The sequence below is a fragment of the Danio aesculapii genome, chromosome 11 (genome assembly GCF_903798145.1).
Source record: "Danio aesculapii chromosome 11, fDanAes4.1, whole genome shotgun sequence".
Taxonomy (NCBI): Eukaryota; Metazoa; Chordata; class Actinopteri; order Cypriniformes; family Danionidae; genus Danio; species Danio aesculapii.
In genome coordinates, this window is record NC_079445.1 from 35330133 (window position 1) to 35350327 (window position 20195).

A 20195-nucleotide genomic window follows, 5' to 3' on the forward strand; every position below is an offset into this window, starting at 1 on the left:
TGTGGATGGGATTTAAGTGCATGCTAATGTGATTTTCAGCCCTAATTTTTTTCAGAAGGCAATTACAACACAATTCATGCTGTTTTTATAACAATCCTTGCCTCCTTTTGGTTTTTATTTTGTAAGATGCAAGTTCAAAATAGTTTCAGTTTAAATATGGATTTAGACACATCTTGTACTGAGTTCAGTCTGTTTTTCTTTTTCTTTTTTCATCCTCAATGGTTATATCATCACCAACAGTCTACAATACATGCATTTAGGGCTGGGCGATGCAGCAAAAAAAGGATATGAATGGCGATACCATCATGATACAAAATGTTTTTTATCATTCGGTATTGACAATCAGTGTTTCCTCTAGGATTTTTTCCAGTTGTGGCGGCAGGCCTTTTTTACACAGATTTACCAACTACCTGTTAGATTAATATCTAACTTCACCATCTGAATAGACATAATTAAAGAACACTGATCACACACTTACCAAATCTGTAGAGACAGGACAGACCTACTGGAACCACATCTTTTTTTAAAAGAAGACGAGTGGCAAATCCGGATTTCACCATTTCAAGAAAAAAGCTCTCGGGTAAAAGTTCCTTATAAATATATTTTGTCATGTATTAGCAAACCACGGTTATCCACACATAAGCTGTGCTCTCATCATGTGGAAATGGTAAGAAACCTTCTACGGCCCATGTCGCAGAACATTTTTTCCACTTGTTTGAATTACAGTTGACAACACAACGTGGCGTCTCTCTGAACACTTTAACAAGTAAAAAGTCTTCTCTATATCTAAGCTATATCACACATATTAATTAAGTTGCATCTCATTCACAATAGAGCACGCTGATTGGTTTGAACCAAGTCTTTCTCATGAATTATTGAACAGATGTGCTGAAAAATCAATGACGTCACGCTGTACCGGCCGGTACAGGCATTCAGTCTCCACGCTGGAATTTACACAATGATCTCATCGCCGTGATGCAGTTTTAAATTTTATTTTTAAACCAGATGAACAAATTTGCTCTAAACAACGCAAAAAAAACCCAATTTTGACCTTTCAGGAAAATATAGGTGTCCTGATAATGTTTTCAGCAATGTGGGACACATATATGACTGTCAACATCTCAAAATAATTCGATTTGGTGTTTTGTGACCCTTTAAGGTTAATGGTAATTTTTTTTTATGCCTGAACACTTTTAAAATCATTGTACAACCACAGGCCTCAAAAACACATGTAAACAATTGATTATAATACAAACTCAGCATTGCATATCCTGCGATGTGACTATTTTGAATGATCACATTGCAGTATCGATGCTGGAACGATATATTGTGCAGTCCTAGGTACTTCTATGACAAACAGTTTCACCCAGTATCAGAGTATCAGTTACCATCAAACTCTATTAAAATAAATTGCATTGCAAGTATCTCTAAAGGTTTTTGAACAGTTTGTGTGCGTTACAGTCAGCCAGCAGGTGCAAGCAAATATAGACGTGCACACAGTCTCTGTTTATTGTCAAGGTTTTGAAGGTGTCTCGCCCACAGACCAATAAAAAGCTTATTTACTGAACACACAAACTTCTCACTATGTCACCAAAGCAAGGCGCGTGTTGATGTTTCTGGTATTACAAGTGTGTGTGATGCTTGTGAAACCACCAAACAAATGTTAGACACATTAGGACTTTCGTCTCACTCGTGTTCAAAACAACATTTCTAAACGTTATCGATTTAACCCTGGGGGGTAGAGGAAAAAAATTAAAGCTATAAATAAGCAGACACGTACATTTTTTAGACAGCCCAATAAACGGCTGACAGTTTTATCCATTTACTAGATAGAAACGAGGGCATGAAAACAATCAAGCCACCCATCTGTGGGCATCGATCAGGGCAAGATGCTCTAGAAGTGTTTGACTGATCTCAGAACAGCTCTGTCATTGCCGATTCATTATCCAGCTGTTGTTTTAGTGGCCGCGTAATATTTCAAATGACCCAAGAAGCACTGCGAGGATCGTCAGCACTTATTAAACCATTGCTTACTCACTCATATTAAGTATTTAGATTTTGAGTATGCACGACCTGTCAAAATGTTGGGAGTAGAAGGACGTTTCAGGGGAAAAGAAGTTTCTTATGATCACCAGGCCTGGATTATATGATCAAAAATAAAATCATATATTAATTGTGAAGTCTTTAGTGTCACATGGTCCATCATGTCAATTTAATTATTTGTTTTATTTTATCTTGCATAGCCTGTTTCCCCATAATGTACATTTTTTCTTTTTATTATTATTATTATTATTATTATTATTATTATTATTATTATTAATTACCTAAACATAACCTTATAACCACAAAGTATACTTCTATTTTAAAAGTATTATGCAATATTTCCCCTTCTGATGACTTCTGATGTTCATAAACTTCATCATAGCCATTTTCATAATCAGTGATGGGAATAACAGCGCTATAAATAAACGGTGTTACTAACGGCGATACTTTTGTCAGTAACGAGTAATCAAATTAATTACTATTTTCCCCTTTACAACTAGGCATGGGCTGGTATATGGATTCTGCGGGTATGATAACCTTGGACAAAAGTTTCAAGGTTTTATTGTGATTACTGCTCTAAAATATATTCTTTTTAAATGTCTGGGTAAAAAACAAAACATTTCCTCCCTTTGAACACATTATACTTTATTTTGGGAAACGTTTAGAGTATTTTGGAGCAGTAAACATGTCAGGCTAAATTATTCAAATCAATCATTGACTTCTGCTGTCTTTGCTTGTTTTAAAAACGAAGATTTCTTTACAATTTAAAATGGCATCTTTGGATGTCTTTTCTGTTGTCCTAAAAAAAAAAATGTAAATAAAAACTATTACACATACCATAGAAACAGTATAGTAGAAAATTTTGCCAGTTTTAAAACCTTGACTTTTCCAAACTGTGGTATATCTTGAAAACTGTTATTGCCCCATGCCTAATTACAATGCCATTATTTTATTTTACTTTATTGCCATTACTGTCAATAATATACATTACCATAATTAAGAACACTGAATATATATACAGTGGTCCCTCGTTATTCACTGGAGTTACGTTCTAAAAATAACCCACAATAGATGAAGTAGTCAGCTTTATTTTTTACAATTATTATAGATGTTTTAAGGCTGTGAAACCCCTCACTACACACTTTATACACTTTTCTCAGACAGGCATTAACACTTTCACACGTTTCTCTCTTGTGTAAACACTCTTAAATTTCAAACCTTTGTAGAAAAATAAGTCCAGTATTATAGAATGAAACCAAAGATCAAAATCTCTAGTTCAAAGATCAAAATTTGTTTATTCCATAATGGCACCCAACAGCTGCGTAACTTCCACCTTTCTTTAGCGTGTCCAGAAGTTCAACTTTTTGTCCGATGGTTGGTATCTTTCTCTGCCTTTTGGGTGCTACCCCAAGTGCTTTTGATGGTGCAGAATGTTTCATCGACATTGTGGGGAGAAAACTTGCAAACATACAGTACGGCACTTCAGAGTCACACTATTAGCGATAGAAGATTTATGTAAATTTGGCAAGATGAACGCATTCTGTACTGTATAGGTGAACCATATATATCATGATATGATATATCATATACAAAGACAGTATATATTATTATTTGTTTATTTGTTTATTTTTGGTACATTTCTTAAGAACAATAATTTATATTTAGACTTGTTTGTTGGCAAGTCTTGTGAGTTGTGGTCTACGCAATAAATACTTAGTTCTAAACAAATCTATTGTGTTTTATTGTGCAACTATAGTAATGTTAATATTTATAATGATATGTTGAATTTAATGTTTGTCTTTCACATTAATATTACAACAACATTAAAATTGTGTGATTAGTGTACAACATTTTATACTTATACTGTCTTATTTTATAATCATTTGACAACTTAGATTTTTTTAAGTAACACACTTTCCCTGGTTATTAGTTACTTTTATACTTGTCTGAGCTACTATTTGTTAGAAGTAACTAGTATTTATAACTAATTACTCTTTTAAAGGAACATGCCTAACAATGTTCATAACCTTTAGCTGCTTATTATGCTCCTAAATTGACTCTTTGTATTGAATTTTAATGTAATTTCAAATATTATTGTATTTGTCTTTACATTTCTTTTAATTTACACTGAGCATCACCCTAAAACCCATTTGTTCAAACACCCTGAATTGTTTTATTTTATTGTTTTCACGATGATATAAATGTTGAATTTAAAATATAAACTTTCTTGATGTTGATTTATTATTATTATTATTATTATTTTATTTTTTTAAGCGTATAGACAGGTGTGTTTGTTAAATGGGCTGTGTTTAAAGACTCCATTTGGATCAGCTTGTTCGTCAACCTTTAGAGCAGCAGAAAGAGGAGAAGGAGATGAATTTATTAAGTGAACACTCAGAGAGATCACGCTCTGCTTGCGAAGGCCTGGAGATTCCCAGAATTGGAGCAGAAAGGAGCTAATGCTTAGCAACGGCTCTACTAAAGGCTGGAGAGTGGTGGTCAAATCTGTCTGCTGTTGCAAAGAATACAAAAAATCCAGCGAATGAATGAAATGAACTACTCAGATGTGATCAGATCAGTTGTGTGATTATTTGTTAAAAAATGTACAATATCAGTTCAAACACACAATCTTAATTCTAGCAAATATTTTGTTGAAAATCTTTGACTATCTCAAAAGTACATTGAAGCCTGTGGTTGACTCAGAGAGACCAGTTATGTATGATCAAGTCCGTTTCAGTCAATTTTGTCTTTTCAAACAGTATTATAATTTTTGTTACGAACTTTGAGCAGTTTATATTTAGGATATGAATGCTGATGTTTTGATCTAGATTAACCACCTATTGAAAACAACTTGGCTTTAAATGAAGATTGAGCGATTACATTGTTATGCCAGTAGATGGCGACACTGCATTATTTTAAGAGATTCATTCAAAAATGCAGATTCATCCAGTAATGATGAAATAAGTCATTTGCTGCATCCCATTTCACATACTATCCCTCCTAAATAGTAAATATTTCCATGTATTTCCATTAGAACCATGTATGGTGCCAAAAGTTTTCGGATGGTGTACTATTTCCATCAGAAATTTGAAGTGTTAAACTGTCCGTCCTCTAACCGCTAATATTACCCACAATACATTGCGTGTTGGATGTGAATTCGATTAGAACTACAAACTTGGGGGGAAAAAGTGTAACTTCAGAGTCACTTCAGTAAAGTTGTTTGAATTAATGTCTAACCAGCTGTAAAATATTTAAATCATGTTTTCCATGTTAACTATGACAGGAATGTGGATGATGTGTTGAGATGATTGACAAGTGACGTAATTAAGCAACATAACGACCTGTTTATTTTTGGTTGTCCCAAAGTTTGCTTACTCTTCTGGTACACACTCAAAATTATGTACTTTTTTCTTTACACAAAAAATTCATACTTTTAAAACGTAGTATAAGTATGCAAATTAGGATGCAGCAATTAAGTCAATGTTCTTCAATGATTCCAAGTAAAATTTTTAAAATAACAATAGAGTGGTCCCTCATTATTCGTGGGCGTTACGTTCTAAAAATAATCAGCAATAGGCTAAATCCGAAAGGTCAGCTTTAGTTTTTACAATTATTATAAATGTTTTAAGGATGTAAAACGCTTCACTGCACACTTTACACACTTTTCTCAGACAGGCATTAACATTTTCACACTCTTCTCTCTTGTTTAAACACTCTCAAAGTTCAAACCTTCTTAGAAAAATAAGTCCAGGATTATAGAATGGAACCAAAGATCAAAATCGTTTGTTTTTATTGTAATGGTGCCCTACAGCCATGTAAATTCTACCTTCTTTTAGCATGTCTAGAAGTTCAACTTTTTGTGCAATGGTTAGACTCTGCCTCTGCCTTTTGGGTGCTACCGTGGGTGCCATTGACGGTGCAGAACATTTCGTCGACATTGTGGGGAGAAAATTTGCAAACATACAGTACAGCACTTCAGATTCACACAGCTAGCGATCAAAAATGTATGTAAATTTGGCAAGCTGAACTCGTTCTGTACTGAACAGGAGACACAGCACGGATGAGATTGATTGATAATGGTCTATAGCCAGTCAGGACCCAGGACACAATGCGCCAATCAGAACGTGAACACAATGCATGAAATAATCAGCGAAACTGCAAGGCAATGAAAAGTGAAGCGAATATAGCGTTATAGTGAAGGATCACAGTACAATATTTTTGAAAATGCAGAAAATAAACCTGTCATAACCTCTAGTAAATTACTTTTAATTAGCATTTTTCTATTCAGAATTGTGAGTTGTCCGTTTACCCATAACCATGTAACTCTTAGTATATGGCTTGCTTATAATTTCATAACATAATCAAGAGACTGTAAAACTGGTTAACTGAAGGCCAAGCTGAAAATAAGGCTGAGTGGATGAGAAACTGGAGGAGACAGATGTGCTAACCTGGGTCGCAGCTGCAGCAAGAAAACCCGAATTATTTCTGTCTCCATTGTAAACCTGTGTGCCTCAGACCATAATGACCACAAAGACTCGATGAACCTCAGCCTGACACGCTGGCCTCAGATCAGCAGTGCACACCTGAGCTCTACTGTATTATTGGTGCACCTCTCATTAGCGTGGCCCATGCTGTCATTCACACACCCACACCTGACCTCAGATCTGAGGCACCACAAGCGTGAGATGAGCGTTTCAGACAGTAAAACAACACCTGATACCAGGCCTTTGGCACACATCAGTGCCATCTTAATATCCAGATTCTGTTGCAGTTTTTAATTACAGTTTGAATTGCTTTACATAATTTCTCGTAATATTGGTAGTCATTTAGTAATTTAGGTATATATACACACTCACAGCCACTATATTATGTACATCTTACTAGTACCGGGTTGGGTTTTGTCTTCAGAACTGCCTTAATCCTTTGGTGGAGTAGATTCAACAATGCACTGGAATTATTCTTCAGACTTTGGTCCATATTGACATAATAGCATCATGCAGTTGCTGCAGATTTGTTGGCTGCACATACTTGTAAATCTCTTGTTCCACCACATCCCAAAGGTGCTCTATTGGATTGAGTTCTGGTGACTGTGGAGGCCATTTGAGTACAGTGAACTCATTGTCATGTTAAAGAAACCAATCAGAGATAATTCGTGCTTTATGACTAGTGCGTTATCCTGCTGGAAGTAGCCATCAGAAGATGGGTACACTGTGGTCATAAAGGGATGGACATGGTCAGCAACAATACTCGGGTTGGCTGTAGCATTGACACGATGCTCAATTGCAATCACATTAAGGCATACAAGTTTTAACATTTGAAATTTTTTTTAACATTAAAATTTTTTAGCCTTTATTTTTTTTGGCAAAAGTATGCACAATAGAGACTTACTGTTATAAATTACAGTATACAAGATTTTTTTTTTCCTTTTTTTAAATGTATGCTTGAGTATGTTTAGTTTATGAAACCCGGCTCTTTCTCAGAGACACTACATTATAACATTTTTTCAAAATGATTCCTACTAATTTAAAAAGCTTGAGTATTTAAAGCCACCATTTAACAAATCCACGCATGGTATTTTGTTATTTGTTATTGATGCTTATGTTTATTCTATCTATCTATCTATCTATCTATCTATCTATCTATCTATCTATCTATCTATCTATCTATCTATCTATCTATCTATCTATCTATCTATCTATCTATCTATCTATCTATCAATCTATCTATCTATCTATCTATCTATGAACTGAATTGAACGGTGCATTACTCGCATTTCTTAAAAAAAGGACATTTGATGAGTATATTCACATGTACTTTCACTGGAAAAAAATGATTTCTGCAAAATTGTTGCAAACAGTATTACCGCTAATACAACAACAACTTCTCTCTGATTTACCCAATTACAGTTATAGATCCTCCGCAAGGACTCAGACCTGATATTCATGTGCCTTCTCTCTCACGAAACTCATTTTGTACATTAGCAGCAATTCCACCTGGACGGCAGACGGTTTCTTCCTGTACCTAAAACCGTTTATTACACTATGGCCTGTATTTTCAGCACACTACCAATTAAACCCGACCTGATTTCATTTTGTGAGCTCATGTCTAAAGCAAGGATTTTCACTTTTGGTCAATATGCTGTAAGGGGAAATAAATTCTATTAAAGTTATATATATAAATATATATATAACCAAGTTATTGGTACAACTAACAATGAACAATACATTTAATACAGCATTTGTTCATGTTAGTTAACCTTTAAGGAAATACAGTTATTCATTACTTGTTCATGCTACTCACAGTGCATTAACAAGCATGAATTTAGATGTTAATAATACATTAGTAAAGCTGTGAGCTATGATTAATAAATGCTGCACACGTATTGTTTCTAATTAGTTTATGTTAGTATATACACTCCCCGGCCACTTTATTAGGTACAACTACTTGTTAACTAAAGCCCCTAAGTGCATTACAATTGACATCACTTTTTTTTTTGATTCTGAAACATTTCACCGAATTTAAAGCCTGCTGTCATTTATGTCATTGGACTTTTATCATCCAATCAAAAAAACTTATTTAATGGTTTAAATGTTAAATATATCTGTCCATTATAATGGAGGTGATTTTTAGACTTTAAATATGTCCTTTATAATGAACAATGAGTTCTAGTAATGTGTCTAATAATCTGTATTATTTAGTTTTTAATTTCACACTAGCTGTGTTTCCATCCACCTATTTTTATGCACATTTTGGATCTACACATGAAAAATGGTTGATTGAAACACCAAGAAAAACCGTAAGTGAATAACTGAGTAGGATCAACTTTTTATTTGATAAGAGAAGATGCGCATAAACTACGATGGAAACACTTTTACAGAACAAATTCCAGTATTAAAGTCATGTGATTGTTATAAGAGATCATGTGATGGTAAAATGTGTGTGAATGGACAAACCAGCAGGCTGAGTACACTGTAGAACATCTGAAATGTTGTTTTGGTCGTTCTAAAACACCTTAACCATTGCATTATTAGTGTTATTATATTATTAATTACCCCTCCAGAATAGTCGAGAGCGTTTGTGCTTCACATCTCATTGCTTCAAACACCACCACATGTTCAAATTATTTTTATTTGGCTTTATTTTTGAAGGTCATAAGAACATAGAAATGCTCTTCTACTTCTAATATTTGGACAATAATTCAGGTCTGAGGGGGTTAATGCTGATCTTCTAAACGTGCAGTAGTAGCACAAATCTCTTGAAAGGATGAAAACCACAAACCAATGCATGGCAGACGGCGGCAGTCTCCTTAAGATGTGGGTGAAGTGATTTAGCATGTTTTAAGTGTTGCTAGCAGCTGCTCAAGTGTGAAGTTGTCTCTTCGCATAGATCAAGTGGGCGTGAAAGTTCGGCACGTTGACAGATGTGCCAACACTACGATGTTGAACTCAGTAGGGCCTCTATTAACACGCTATCATGCATATTTACCTTGCTTTACACTATCCTCTTCGTGCATCTTCAAATTAAATTTCAGTGAAGTTTGAGGGCAGCATAGCATTGTTTTCTACTCAGTTTGCTGTGTAATGTGTGTGTTTGAGTTGTTTAAGGATGACAGATTGACAGCCAGAGGCAGCGCTGCATTTCGAAGTGCAAATCATGATACAAACGGTATATTATATCTGGATATTTGTGTCAGTCTTTCAGCTAAAATCAAATATCAGCTCTCTCTTTTCTACAATTTAGACTTTTTGTTGCATTATTTATTATTCAGTTATTTTTATTGATCTTCAATAGTTTTTAATTTTCCCCACAGCACACATATTGAACAGCATATTAACACAGTACATAGCTACAAACATACACTCCATAAAAAAGGAGCAAAAATATTTAATGAAATTGGGAAATTGGTTGTAAACTGTCACTTAGGATATAGTAACCCCTGAGCATTCATTGTACGATGGAAAAGGCTGCCAAACCGCATAAAACTTTTTTTGTAGAGCCTCGGATGGTGTATTTTAGGTGCTTGAATTGAAGATGTGATAACTAATATCCAGTGTTTGTGGGATGGTGGGTTTGCTTTTTCCACCTGAGAAGAATCAGGTGTCTGGCCAATAATGAAAAGAAGGCAATGATTTCTACATGATTTTTGCATTATTTATTTGTGCTTCATTTATATTTGCCTTGCATTTGTAGTAGGGCTGGACGATTTGGCCTAAAATCAAAATCTCGCTTAATTGAATATTTTAACTCTATTATGATTAATAATGAACGAATATTTTATTTGTTTATTTATTTTGCCCTCATAGTTCACTGGCAAGTTTTGTACAGTGAATATGCTCATATATTACAAGTGAGAGATTTCTGAATGAAGGGTGCGTTACTTGATAAAAAAAAAAATAATAAAATGAGGGAAACACACATTATCCACTATCTATGATTATTTATTGAGCACCAACGGTAAACAACTGAAATTAAAACACACATTACCCAAAACAAACTTCTCAGCAGTATCTCTTCTAAATAAAATAACTCTTGCATATCCTGTAGATAATATTTTAAACGGTGCATTTCTTGCATCTTCTCTAAACAAATGTTTTAATTTAAATAAAAAATTTGAAGGAAAATATGCCATCTCAAGGCATCTCTGACGCAGATTCTAGTCATTGGGCACGGTAACTCCTGGAAAAATGTAACTCCTGACCTGGAAAAATTTTCGATTACTTTTCGATTAATTGCCCAGCCCTATTTTGTGAGATGTCTTCAAATGCTCACAGTGGTGGTTTTTATTTTATCAGACATAAAGTAAAAAAGACATAAAATAGTGATTTTATTTGGTTTTTTTTTTAAATTAGAATTAGAATTTACTATCCGTTTTAATATATTTATTTATTCCTGTGATGGCAAAGCTGAATTTCCGACAGCTTTACAGTCTCCAGTGTTACACAATCCTTCAGAAAATCATTCTAACGGTCTATTTGGTGTTTAAGAAATATGAATTATATAATGCAGTGGTCCCCAACCTTTTTATCGCTGCGGGCTGGTCAACGCTTGACAATATTACCCCAGGGGTGGTTGGGTGTATATAGATTTCTAGGCGACCATCAACCGTTTACTCAGAGGATTGCAAGCTGACAAAACATTGCTGCAACAATACAAGTTTTTATATGAAAAAAAATGTAAAACCTTTGTAATGTTTGGGTGTTCTGTGTTTGTCTGAGATAATTAGTCTACAGAAATGTGTATATTCCATACAAAATATGAAGCTGATCAGTTATTGTCACATGACTCTTGTGGCATTCTGAAGATGATTTCAACTGGGTGCTCAAGCCAGGTGCCTCCATTGAAAACAACGAACTAGCTCACGGAAAAGATGCGATATGTGAACATCCACCGTCATTTGCGATCTCCAGCAGTTGATCTTCTTGCACAGATATACTGGATTTACCAGATTTGTTGACATATTGTGGATCAGTTTCGTGGCAGTTCGTGGGTCCTTTACTGGACATTTTCCTCTTTGCAAAGAAACTTTCGACGTCTGTTTCTCATTTTGCTGCTTGTGGGTTAAATTTTTACCACTCAAGTGACCGAGATCTAACTAAGAGAATACGAGAATATGTATAAGATTTGCTGTAATAAAAGACTTTTCAAAATAAAAGTTCAGACTCCGATAATAAATAAAATAAAAATATTTATTTATGTTTTTTTGCGGCCCGGTACTAATAGATCCCCAGAGTGGTACCAGTACATGGACCGGGGGGTAAGGGATGACTGATATAATGTATTTAACCAAACACTAAAAAAAGCTTAATATTTTTGTTGAAACTGAGATTCCATTAGCAATATATAACTCACAATTTATCAGAAATACAGTAAAACTGTTATGTTGTACATTGTAACAGCAATATCATACAATTTCAAGCTCATAATAACTATTGCCTGTTTTACTATACTCACTTGTTGTTCGTTCCTGTAATGGAAATGCTCAGTCCTTAAACACTATTCACTCTGTGATGTCACAATCTTTCAGGTAATCTTTCTAATATGATGATTTGATCCTCAAGAATGTATTGTACATTATTAAAGTTAAAACGCATTACCTGTAGTGCAAATGTGTATCTCTCCACATCAGATGCATCAAAATGACGTGTGCATGTTTGTTTTTGAGATGCTAGATGGTGCTCGTGGTAGCTTGTTGACTGTATAGTACGGCGGCCATTATGTTTTGTGTGTTTATGTAATGATGAAATGAGGGAGTTAGATGTCAGATGTGTAGCGTGCCCCCGCAAGCCTGTGGAAATTACCCTGATAAGGCCCCGTTTCCTGTTTGTGAAGCACTCAGACATCTCCATTAAAGGCCAAACTTGATAAACACCAGGTCTGGGAGAGAGCGGAATGCTGGGGATCGACAGCTAAGTCAGCAAGACTTGAATTACTGGAAATATATGCTAGACACACACACACACACACACACACACACACATATATGCATACTGTACTTAAACACTCACACACACACTAGAGTGTTGGGCATTAGTGCTAATACTCTGACTAGACAGAGAAAAAAACATTGACCATGAGCTTGCTTTTCTGTCTGAAGATGAAGCGTGTGCACGAGTGTTGTTTTGTAACCCTGTTTGTTCTGTTTGTTTTGTCGCAGGTGCTGGAGAATCGGGGAAGAGCACCATCGTAAAACAGATGAAGTGAGTGAATGATGTTTTCTCTCTTCAGATTCTTTAACTTTCTTTAAGATGTGTTTCTGAGTACCAGCTGTTGACGCTGGTGTTGATGTTATGAGAGGGAACAGCTGCAAAGCTGTAATGAAAATCATGTTAAAAAGGAAAATTTCGCCCTTGCACACACATACTCATCTGTTTATATGGTACGTTGGGGGTGTTTTTTTTGTTTTGGTGCCTTCACTGATTAATAAATTTAATGGTGCTCATAAACAAAGTGCAGATCTCCATCTCTAGATTAGTGCTCAGAATCATTCATTTCAGTCAAACTGTTCATTTTGATAGGTTCTCAGGTCAATATTAATAATAAGTTAGACATTTGTGGCATTTATCTATTTTAATATACAGTTAAAGTCAAAATTATTAGCCCTTCTGTGAATTTATTTATTTATATATATTTTTTTCAAATATTTCCCAAAAAATGTTTAACAGGAATTTTTCACAGTAATTCCTATAATATTTTTTCTTCTGGAGAAAGTCTTTTTTTTTTTTTTTTTTTCAGCCAGAATAAAAGCTAATTAGTTTTCTCTTTCTCAGCAAACTCTCTTGTTTGACAGTAACAGAAAACCAATACAATAAAACCTTACGATTTATACTAGTAAAGAATGTGCTTTAGCACCCCTTGTGGCTGCTCAGAGAATGCAATGTACGTGCATTTTGACACATTTCACAACTAAATTATACTTGAAGTTATTGTAGGACACGTGTCGATATTATTTTTAGGCCCTTAGATGTAAAGCTCTCTCCAGTCTGAATGAGAACCATACCTTGATAATAGTGGCATTAACACTGATAATCCTTTACATGTGCATAACTTGTCATACACACTGACTTAAACAGCTTTGTCTGTGTGTGTGTGTGTATGTTTGGGCCCCTGGCAGCAGTTAATACTGTTTATCTGACCTTGACCTCTGCTGCTTCCCCTACGCCTCTGTTTCCCAAAGCATTTTTACACACTAATCACTCTGATGGAAAAGTGTTTACTACATATATGAGATTACTTACTATGTCATTACTGAAAGCTTCCACACGCTTTGATCTGGAGCACAATCACAGCACTCATTTTGTAATTTAATTATGTTATTAAATAATTCTTCTAGAAAATATTTGTACCTGAATCAGAGAAAGCAGTCTGCAGTTTCTGAGTGTCTTTGGTTATTTGGTTTTAAACCAGATTGCGAAAGGTTTCCTCTCACACTCGCAGGAGCCAGAGCTCATATTATTATTATTATTATTAATAAAAAAAAAAATTCTATAGATTTGCAGGCAGACAAGATCCACAGGACAATTCACATCAGCACTTCAAATCAATTCAGTGGCTACATTTCATCCACTGCAAAAGCCTGGAGATATTAATACAATTTTTATTACATCTGGATACCTCTTGCATCTTTTGTGCCAATCCGGACTTTGTTTATGGTTGTATTATTTATTTGCATTCATTTTTGCTTTACGTAATATTTAACATTATTAAATGTGATTGACATGTTATGTATTTTTCGCAACATGAATAAATGCTAACGTTTGTGCTTGGGAAGATTTTATTTTTTCAAAGGTTAGGTCATAATTGCTGTATTTATTTGAACAAACACAGTAATATAAGTGTAATATAAAACATTAATATATAAGTCAAATGTGTTTTTTATAACATTTGTTCTGCAATTGCGGAGATGATTTTTCTGCAGACATTCAGTATTCAAAGCCTAAAAATCTTTCAAATATTGTGATTCGCAGCTCATTAAATATTTTATTTCAAAATAAAAGCAATTATTTGTTTTTTTTTGTTGTTGTAGTAGTCATATTATATTACATATAATATAACAGTGTTGCATATATCAGTAGTCAAATTTCTTTTTTTAGTTTTAGAAGTATAGCAATAAATATAATATTTTTAATAACTTAACTAATTAAAGACAGCAATTTAATATAATTATTTAAAAATAACCAAAAATAAATTGGCGTTCATTAAATATTTTTAATCAAAACAATGAAGACAATGAAAATATTTTTATAAAAGCAGATTTATTTATTTTTCTCTGAATTCTTGGAAATATAGAAAGTTTAAAATAAAAGCACTTAGGATTTTTTGTTATTGTAAGCAGTTCATACAGATATTTTTTTAGAAACATAGCAACAATATAATAATATAATCTTTTATTATTTATTATTTAAAAAGTAAAACAATAATGAAGACAATGAAAATATTTTTATTTAGACTGATTTGTTTATTTCTATATTTCTAAGATTTCAGAGAGAAAAATAAATAAAGTTCAAAATAAATGCAATTACTTGGATTTTTTTGTTATTGTAATAAAATCATACAAATATTTTAGAAATATAGCAATAAATATAATAAATTGAATATCTTAACAACTAAATGAAAACTGCCATTTATTTCAATTGTTAAAAAAGTGAAAACAATAATTTGATGCTCATTAAATATTTTTAATCACAACAATGAAGTCACAAATATTTTCATAAAAACTGATGTATTTATTTATTTTTCTCTCTAAAATCTTGGAAATATAGAAAGTTCAAAATAAAAGCAATTATTAGGAATTTTAGTAATTGTAAAATTCAAACAAATATTTTTTACAAATACACCAATACATATAATGATAAATGTAATGTTTTTATAAACTAAATAAAAACAGCAATTTATTTCAATTATTAAAAAAAGCAATAATTTGGAGCACAATAATTATTTTTAATCACAACAATGAAGACACTGAAAATGTTTTTATAGAAACAGATTTATTTATTAATTACTTATTTCTCTGAAATATAAAAAGTTATCTAAAAATAAAGTAATATAAAAATAAAATCAATTATTATTTTTTTTGTTATTGTAATAAATTCATACAAATGTTTTTATACTTAAAGTTATAAAGGTTTATACTTATAAAATTAAGAAGTAAAGCAATAAATATAATATTTTAATAGCTAAATAAACACAGCCATTTATATCAATCATAAAAAAAACTATAATTTGGAGCTCATTAAATATTTCTAATCACAACAATTAAACACTGAAAATATTTTTATTGAAACTGATTTGTTTATTTATTTTTCTCTCTGAAATCTTGGAATTATACAGTAAAAAGTTCAAAATAATAACAATTATTAGTATTTTTTGTTATTGTAGTAAAGTCATAGAAATACTTGTAGAAATATAGCAATAAATTTAATAAATAAAATATTTTAAATAACTTAATAAAACCAAATAAAAAACAGCAATTTGTTTCAATAGAGAAAAAAATTAAAACAATAAATAAATAAAATGCACACTTGGACAATCTCACATTAAAACAAATTTAAATAAAATTTTAATGCACATTGCTAAATATTTCATACAACACTGATCAGTTGAACATTTGTGTGTCTGTTCTGCAGGATTATCCATGAGGACGGCTACTCAGAGGAAGAGTGCAAGCAGTATCGAGCGGTGGTCTACAGTAACACCATCCAGTCCATCATGGCCATCATTAAAGCCATGGGCAACCTCAAGATCGAATATGAGGACAGCGCCAGATCGGTGAGTACACACTGCATTCCCTCAGCAAATAAATCACACACATCCACTGTACAGTAATACACACACACACAGATTATCCAGGCCCTCCAGAGTCAGATGATCCTGCTCTATATCCTGGTTCTTGACTGTCGGTATGAAGTCTGATTAGTTTTCCTGCTACTGTTCAAAAATGCGGAATAGTACAAATTTCAGGGTCATGTTCACTATAGACGCCACGCAGATGCATTTTCATGGTAAAGAGCTGGATTTAGAAAAACACAACCTCTTGAAAGTTCAAATTGGTTACTGCGTTAAGCGATGATGTACATGTAAATATCAACACATGCATTGCACTGCAAAAAAATAATAATTTATACTAAGCATAAGCCGATGTTGGAGTCAGTATTTTATTGTAAATCTGTGTTAAAAATAGAATGTTCTCAATTTTAATGGATCCTCATTTTAATGGAACGAAATTTATCCTTAAATTGATCTGTGCTGTTTTTAGTTCATGCATAAACAATACATGATGAAATATTATTTGTAGCATGCCTACCATTCAAAAACTCTTAATGCCTTTAATTTAAAACAAGTCTTAGCTTTGAAATACTGTCAAGAGCTTTATAGAAAACCTGAATTTTCAGCAGCAGTCGAAGGATCATCCAAAAGCATTTTAATAGTCTGCTTTGCTACTCAAGAGACATTTCTTATTTTTATCAATGTTACAAACAAATGTACCGCTTAATAATTTTGTGGAAACTAATGCATTTTTATTAGGATACTTGGATGAATGGAAAGCTCAAAAGTGCAGCATTTATTTGATGTAACAGTGTTTTGTAACATTATAAATGATTTCCTTTCACTTTTTGATCAATTTAATACATTCTACGTTAAATACAATACAATTCTTATCCTATTCACCTTATTCTCCGTGTACGAGTGGGCGCAGCCATTTGAATCATTTTGGCTCGAAACTTCCGGTCTCATTCACTTCCATTCATTTTTAAACGTTAAAATCAGCTCGTTTTGCTACTTGGTGTTGCAAACTGATATTTTCTTATTATATTATTCTACTTTGCCTGTATTGTAATGCAAACACTTGTTTGTAGAGTAAGTAGTTTGACCGTTTTTTGCCGTTTATTATCCCTAGTCATTTCTCCCATAGGCAACTGAATCGGAAGTTCTAAAACAATCGCAAAAATGCGCGCACTTCCGCATTCAAGAATAAGGTCAATATGGAGCCAGATTAGTCTCAAAAATAATACCTTTTCAAAAGAAAACACAATTCACATTTACAAAATCCAATTCGTAAGTTTAAAGCACAATTTGTAAATACAGAAATCCAATTTGTGGTTTCAGATCACGATTTCTACATACACAAATCCAATTCTTAAATTCAAACACGATTCATAAATACACAAATTTAAATACGTAATTTCAAAATACAATTCATAAATACATTATTATTTCAATGACAGATGTCGTGAGCGCAGTATTATAAGTCAAGATCGTAAACGTGTAATACAAGCATGCAAATCTCTTGCTTGTGCGCCGATTTCCTATATGTAAAAAGCTTCTTGCTTACCATCTCAAATATACGCTGCTCAAGTGTAGATTTTCTTGTGCACTCTCCAACATTTATTTAGATTTGCTAGGAATATTTCTGAATGTCTCCAATCGACTTTTAGAATGGCATTGATGCATCCTTAAGTAAAGTGAAATGGCTATAAACTCCAGCAAGATAAAGTCTTTGCAGAACCATAGACCTTTATTTACAAGTATAATTATGGAAACTGTTTATCATAACTGAAAGCTACATTGTGTTTGCTGGCCCCATGCATCACGCAGCCTTGCAGTCAGTCAGTCAGCATGTCACCTTAAAGGGTTAAACAAATCACTCACAGCACTACTATTACAGAAAAGTTTGCTGTTATAATTGACTTCGCTTTTAATACATTTTGGTGCCATTACAACCCGCTATTAAAAAAAACAATGACTGAATTTTTGAATGAGAAGCTGTAATGTAGCCGTAGCTGGAATGAATTTTGGTGCGGAGCCCCACCATGGAAGAATGAATGTAGCGGAAGCCATGATAACTTCAAAACACAACTCACAATACGCAAATCCAATTTGTAAATTCAAAACCCAATTCAAAAATACACAAATCCAATTCGTAAGTTCAAAGCACGACTCAAATACACAAATTAAATTCTTAAATTCAAAACACGAATCAAAAATACACATCCAATTAGTAAATTCAAAACATGACTTATAAATACACATCCAATTCATAAGTTCAAAACACGTCTCATAAATACACAAATCCAATTCGGAAATTCGATACACGAATCTAAAATACACATCCAATTTGTAATTTGAAAACACGACTCATAAATACACAAATCCAATTAGTAAACTCAAAACACAATTCAAAAATACACTAATCCAATTAGTAAATTCAAAACACCACTCATAAATACACAAATCCAATTCATAAGTTCAAAACACAATTCAAAAATACAATAATCCAATTTGTTAGTTCAAAACACATCTCACAAATACATTAATCGAATTCGTGTTTTAAATTTAAAAATGTGATTTTTTTTTTTTGATTTTTTTTTTTTAATTTTTAAATTTTTTTTTTATTTTATTATTTATTATTATTTTTTTATTATTATTATTTTTTTTTTTATGTGAATTGTGCTGTGCATGTATAAAATTTATTTTGAAATTGTATTTTTGAGACTGATCTGGCTCCATAATCCTACACTTTTTTTCCAACAGTAGTTTGGAGTTTTGTTGTTTTTTCTTTCAGAATGATCTTTTTTTCTGCCTTAAATTTACCAATCAGATTACTATCTACTTTCTGTGGGCTCATTCACACTGGACACGTCTATTTTGCTAAAAATCCAATACGCAATGGTTCAGAATAATATGCAAAAAAAAAAAAGCACAGCATAAACCATGAGGGTATCTGGACAAAACCACAGAGCGCATGTAAACAGAAATTTGCTGCGGTTGCCCCACCTCCGAGCTCTTCTGATTGGTCCACTGCTATGGAACTGACAGTAATGAGCAGCACTGCTTGTGAAAGTTGAAGTTCTTTTAACTTCATCTAAAAAACACAGCTCTTCAAAAGTCATGACACGCAGCCACACACATTCATCAAGTTCTTGTCTACATTGAAAAACAATAGAAAAGAAGCGCATTGGAAAGCATCTTCTTTTAAATCTGAGAAAAATACAAAGTAAAAGTCCCATCAGGAATCCTTAGTCTATTCTTCCTGTAAACTGAAGTCCTGTAAGCAACTACAGATCCCTCATAAAACAGCAAATGTTTTATTCAGCTTTTTATTCTCTCTATGAACCAATCTTCAAGACATTAATGAGGACAGATGAAGCTTAAAGCAAGAGAAAAAAAAGAGAATAAGGAAGTGAGAGTGTTAGCTTGCTAGCGCAGATCTGAAGAGAACAGCCTGAAGGCAGCAGTATGTTCAGCGCATCTGATCCACCTGATGCTCTGGAGAGAAACACTCCATCTCTGTCAGCACTGATTTACACTCGCCATATATTATGTCACACCTCAATTTACAGTCATTGACAATCTACAGGATTAACACTATCTGAATGGAAGCATGTAGGACACAGGAGTCTTGTGAGGTGTTATTAAAAGTCCAAAAATCTTTTAAAAAGCAGCAGAAGTCAAGAATATGGCTCTTTTAAAAGGATACAGGCCCTTTATTTTTGGTGTGTAGAAGCAGTGTATGGTTTAATTAGGCGGATGAAGGGAGAGATGGATGATTGTGTCTCCGCTCAGGGAATTGAGCTGCAAAGTGCTGTTAGAGAGGCTAACAACATCTCTCCATCACATTTAATTAGTGAGAGAGAGATCTGTTGGAGACATTCCTC

The 20195-nt window shown here is 33.3% G+C and overlaps 1 protein-coding gene across 1 annotated transcript in view; it reads left to right on the forward strand.

Moving 5' to 3' along the window:
- gnai2a (guanine nucleotide binding protein (G protein), alpha inhibiting activity polypeptide 2a) overlaps window positions 1-20195 on the forward strand; it is a 110580-nt gene that overhangs the window by 64962 nt on the left and 25423 nt on the right. Inside the window, exons 2-3 of the mRNA XM_056467820.1 lie at window positions 12698-12740; window positions 16167-16308. Of these exons, the coding sequence (XP_056323795.1) occupies window positions 12698-12740; window positions 16167-16308 (185 nt within the window). The remainder of the gene's footprint in view (window positions 1-12697; window positions 12741-16166; window positions 16309-20195) is intronic.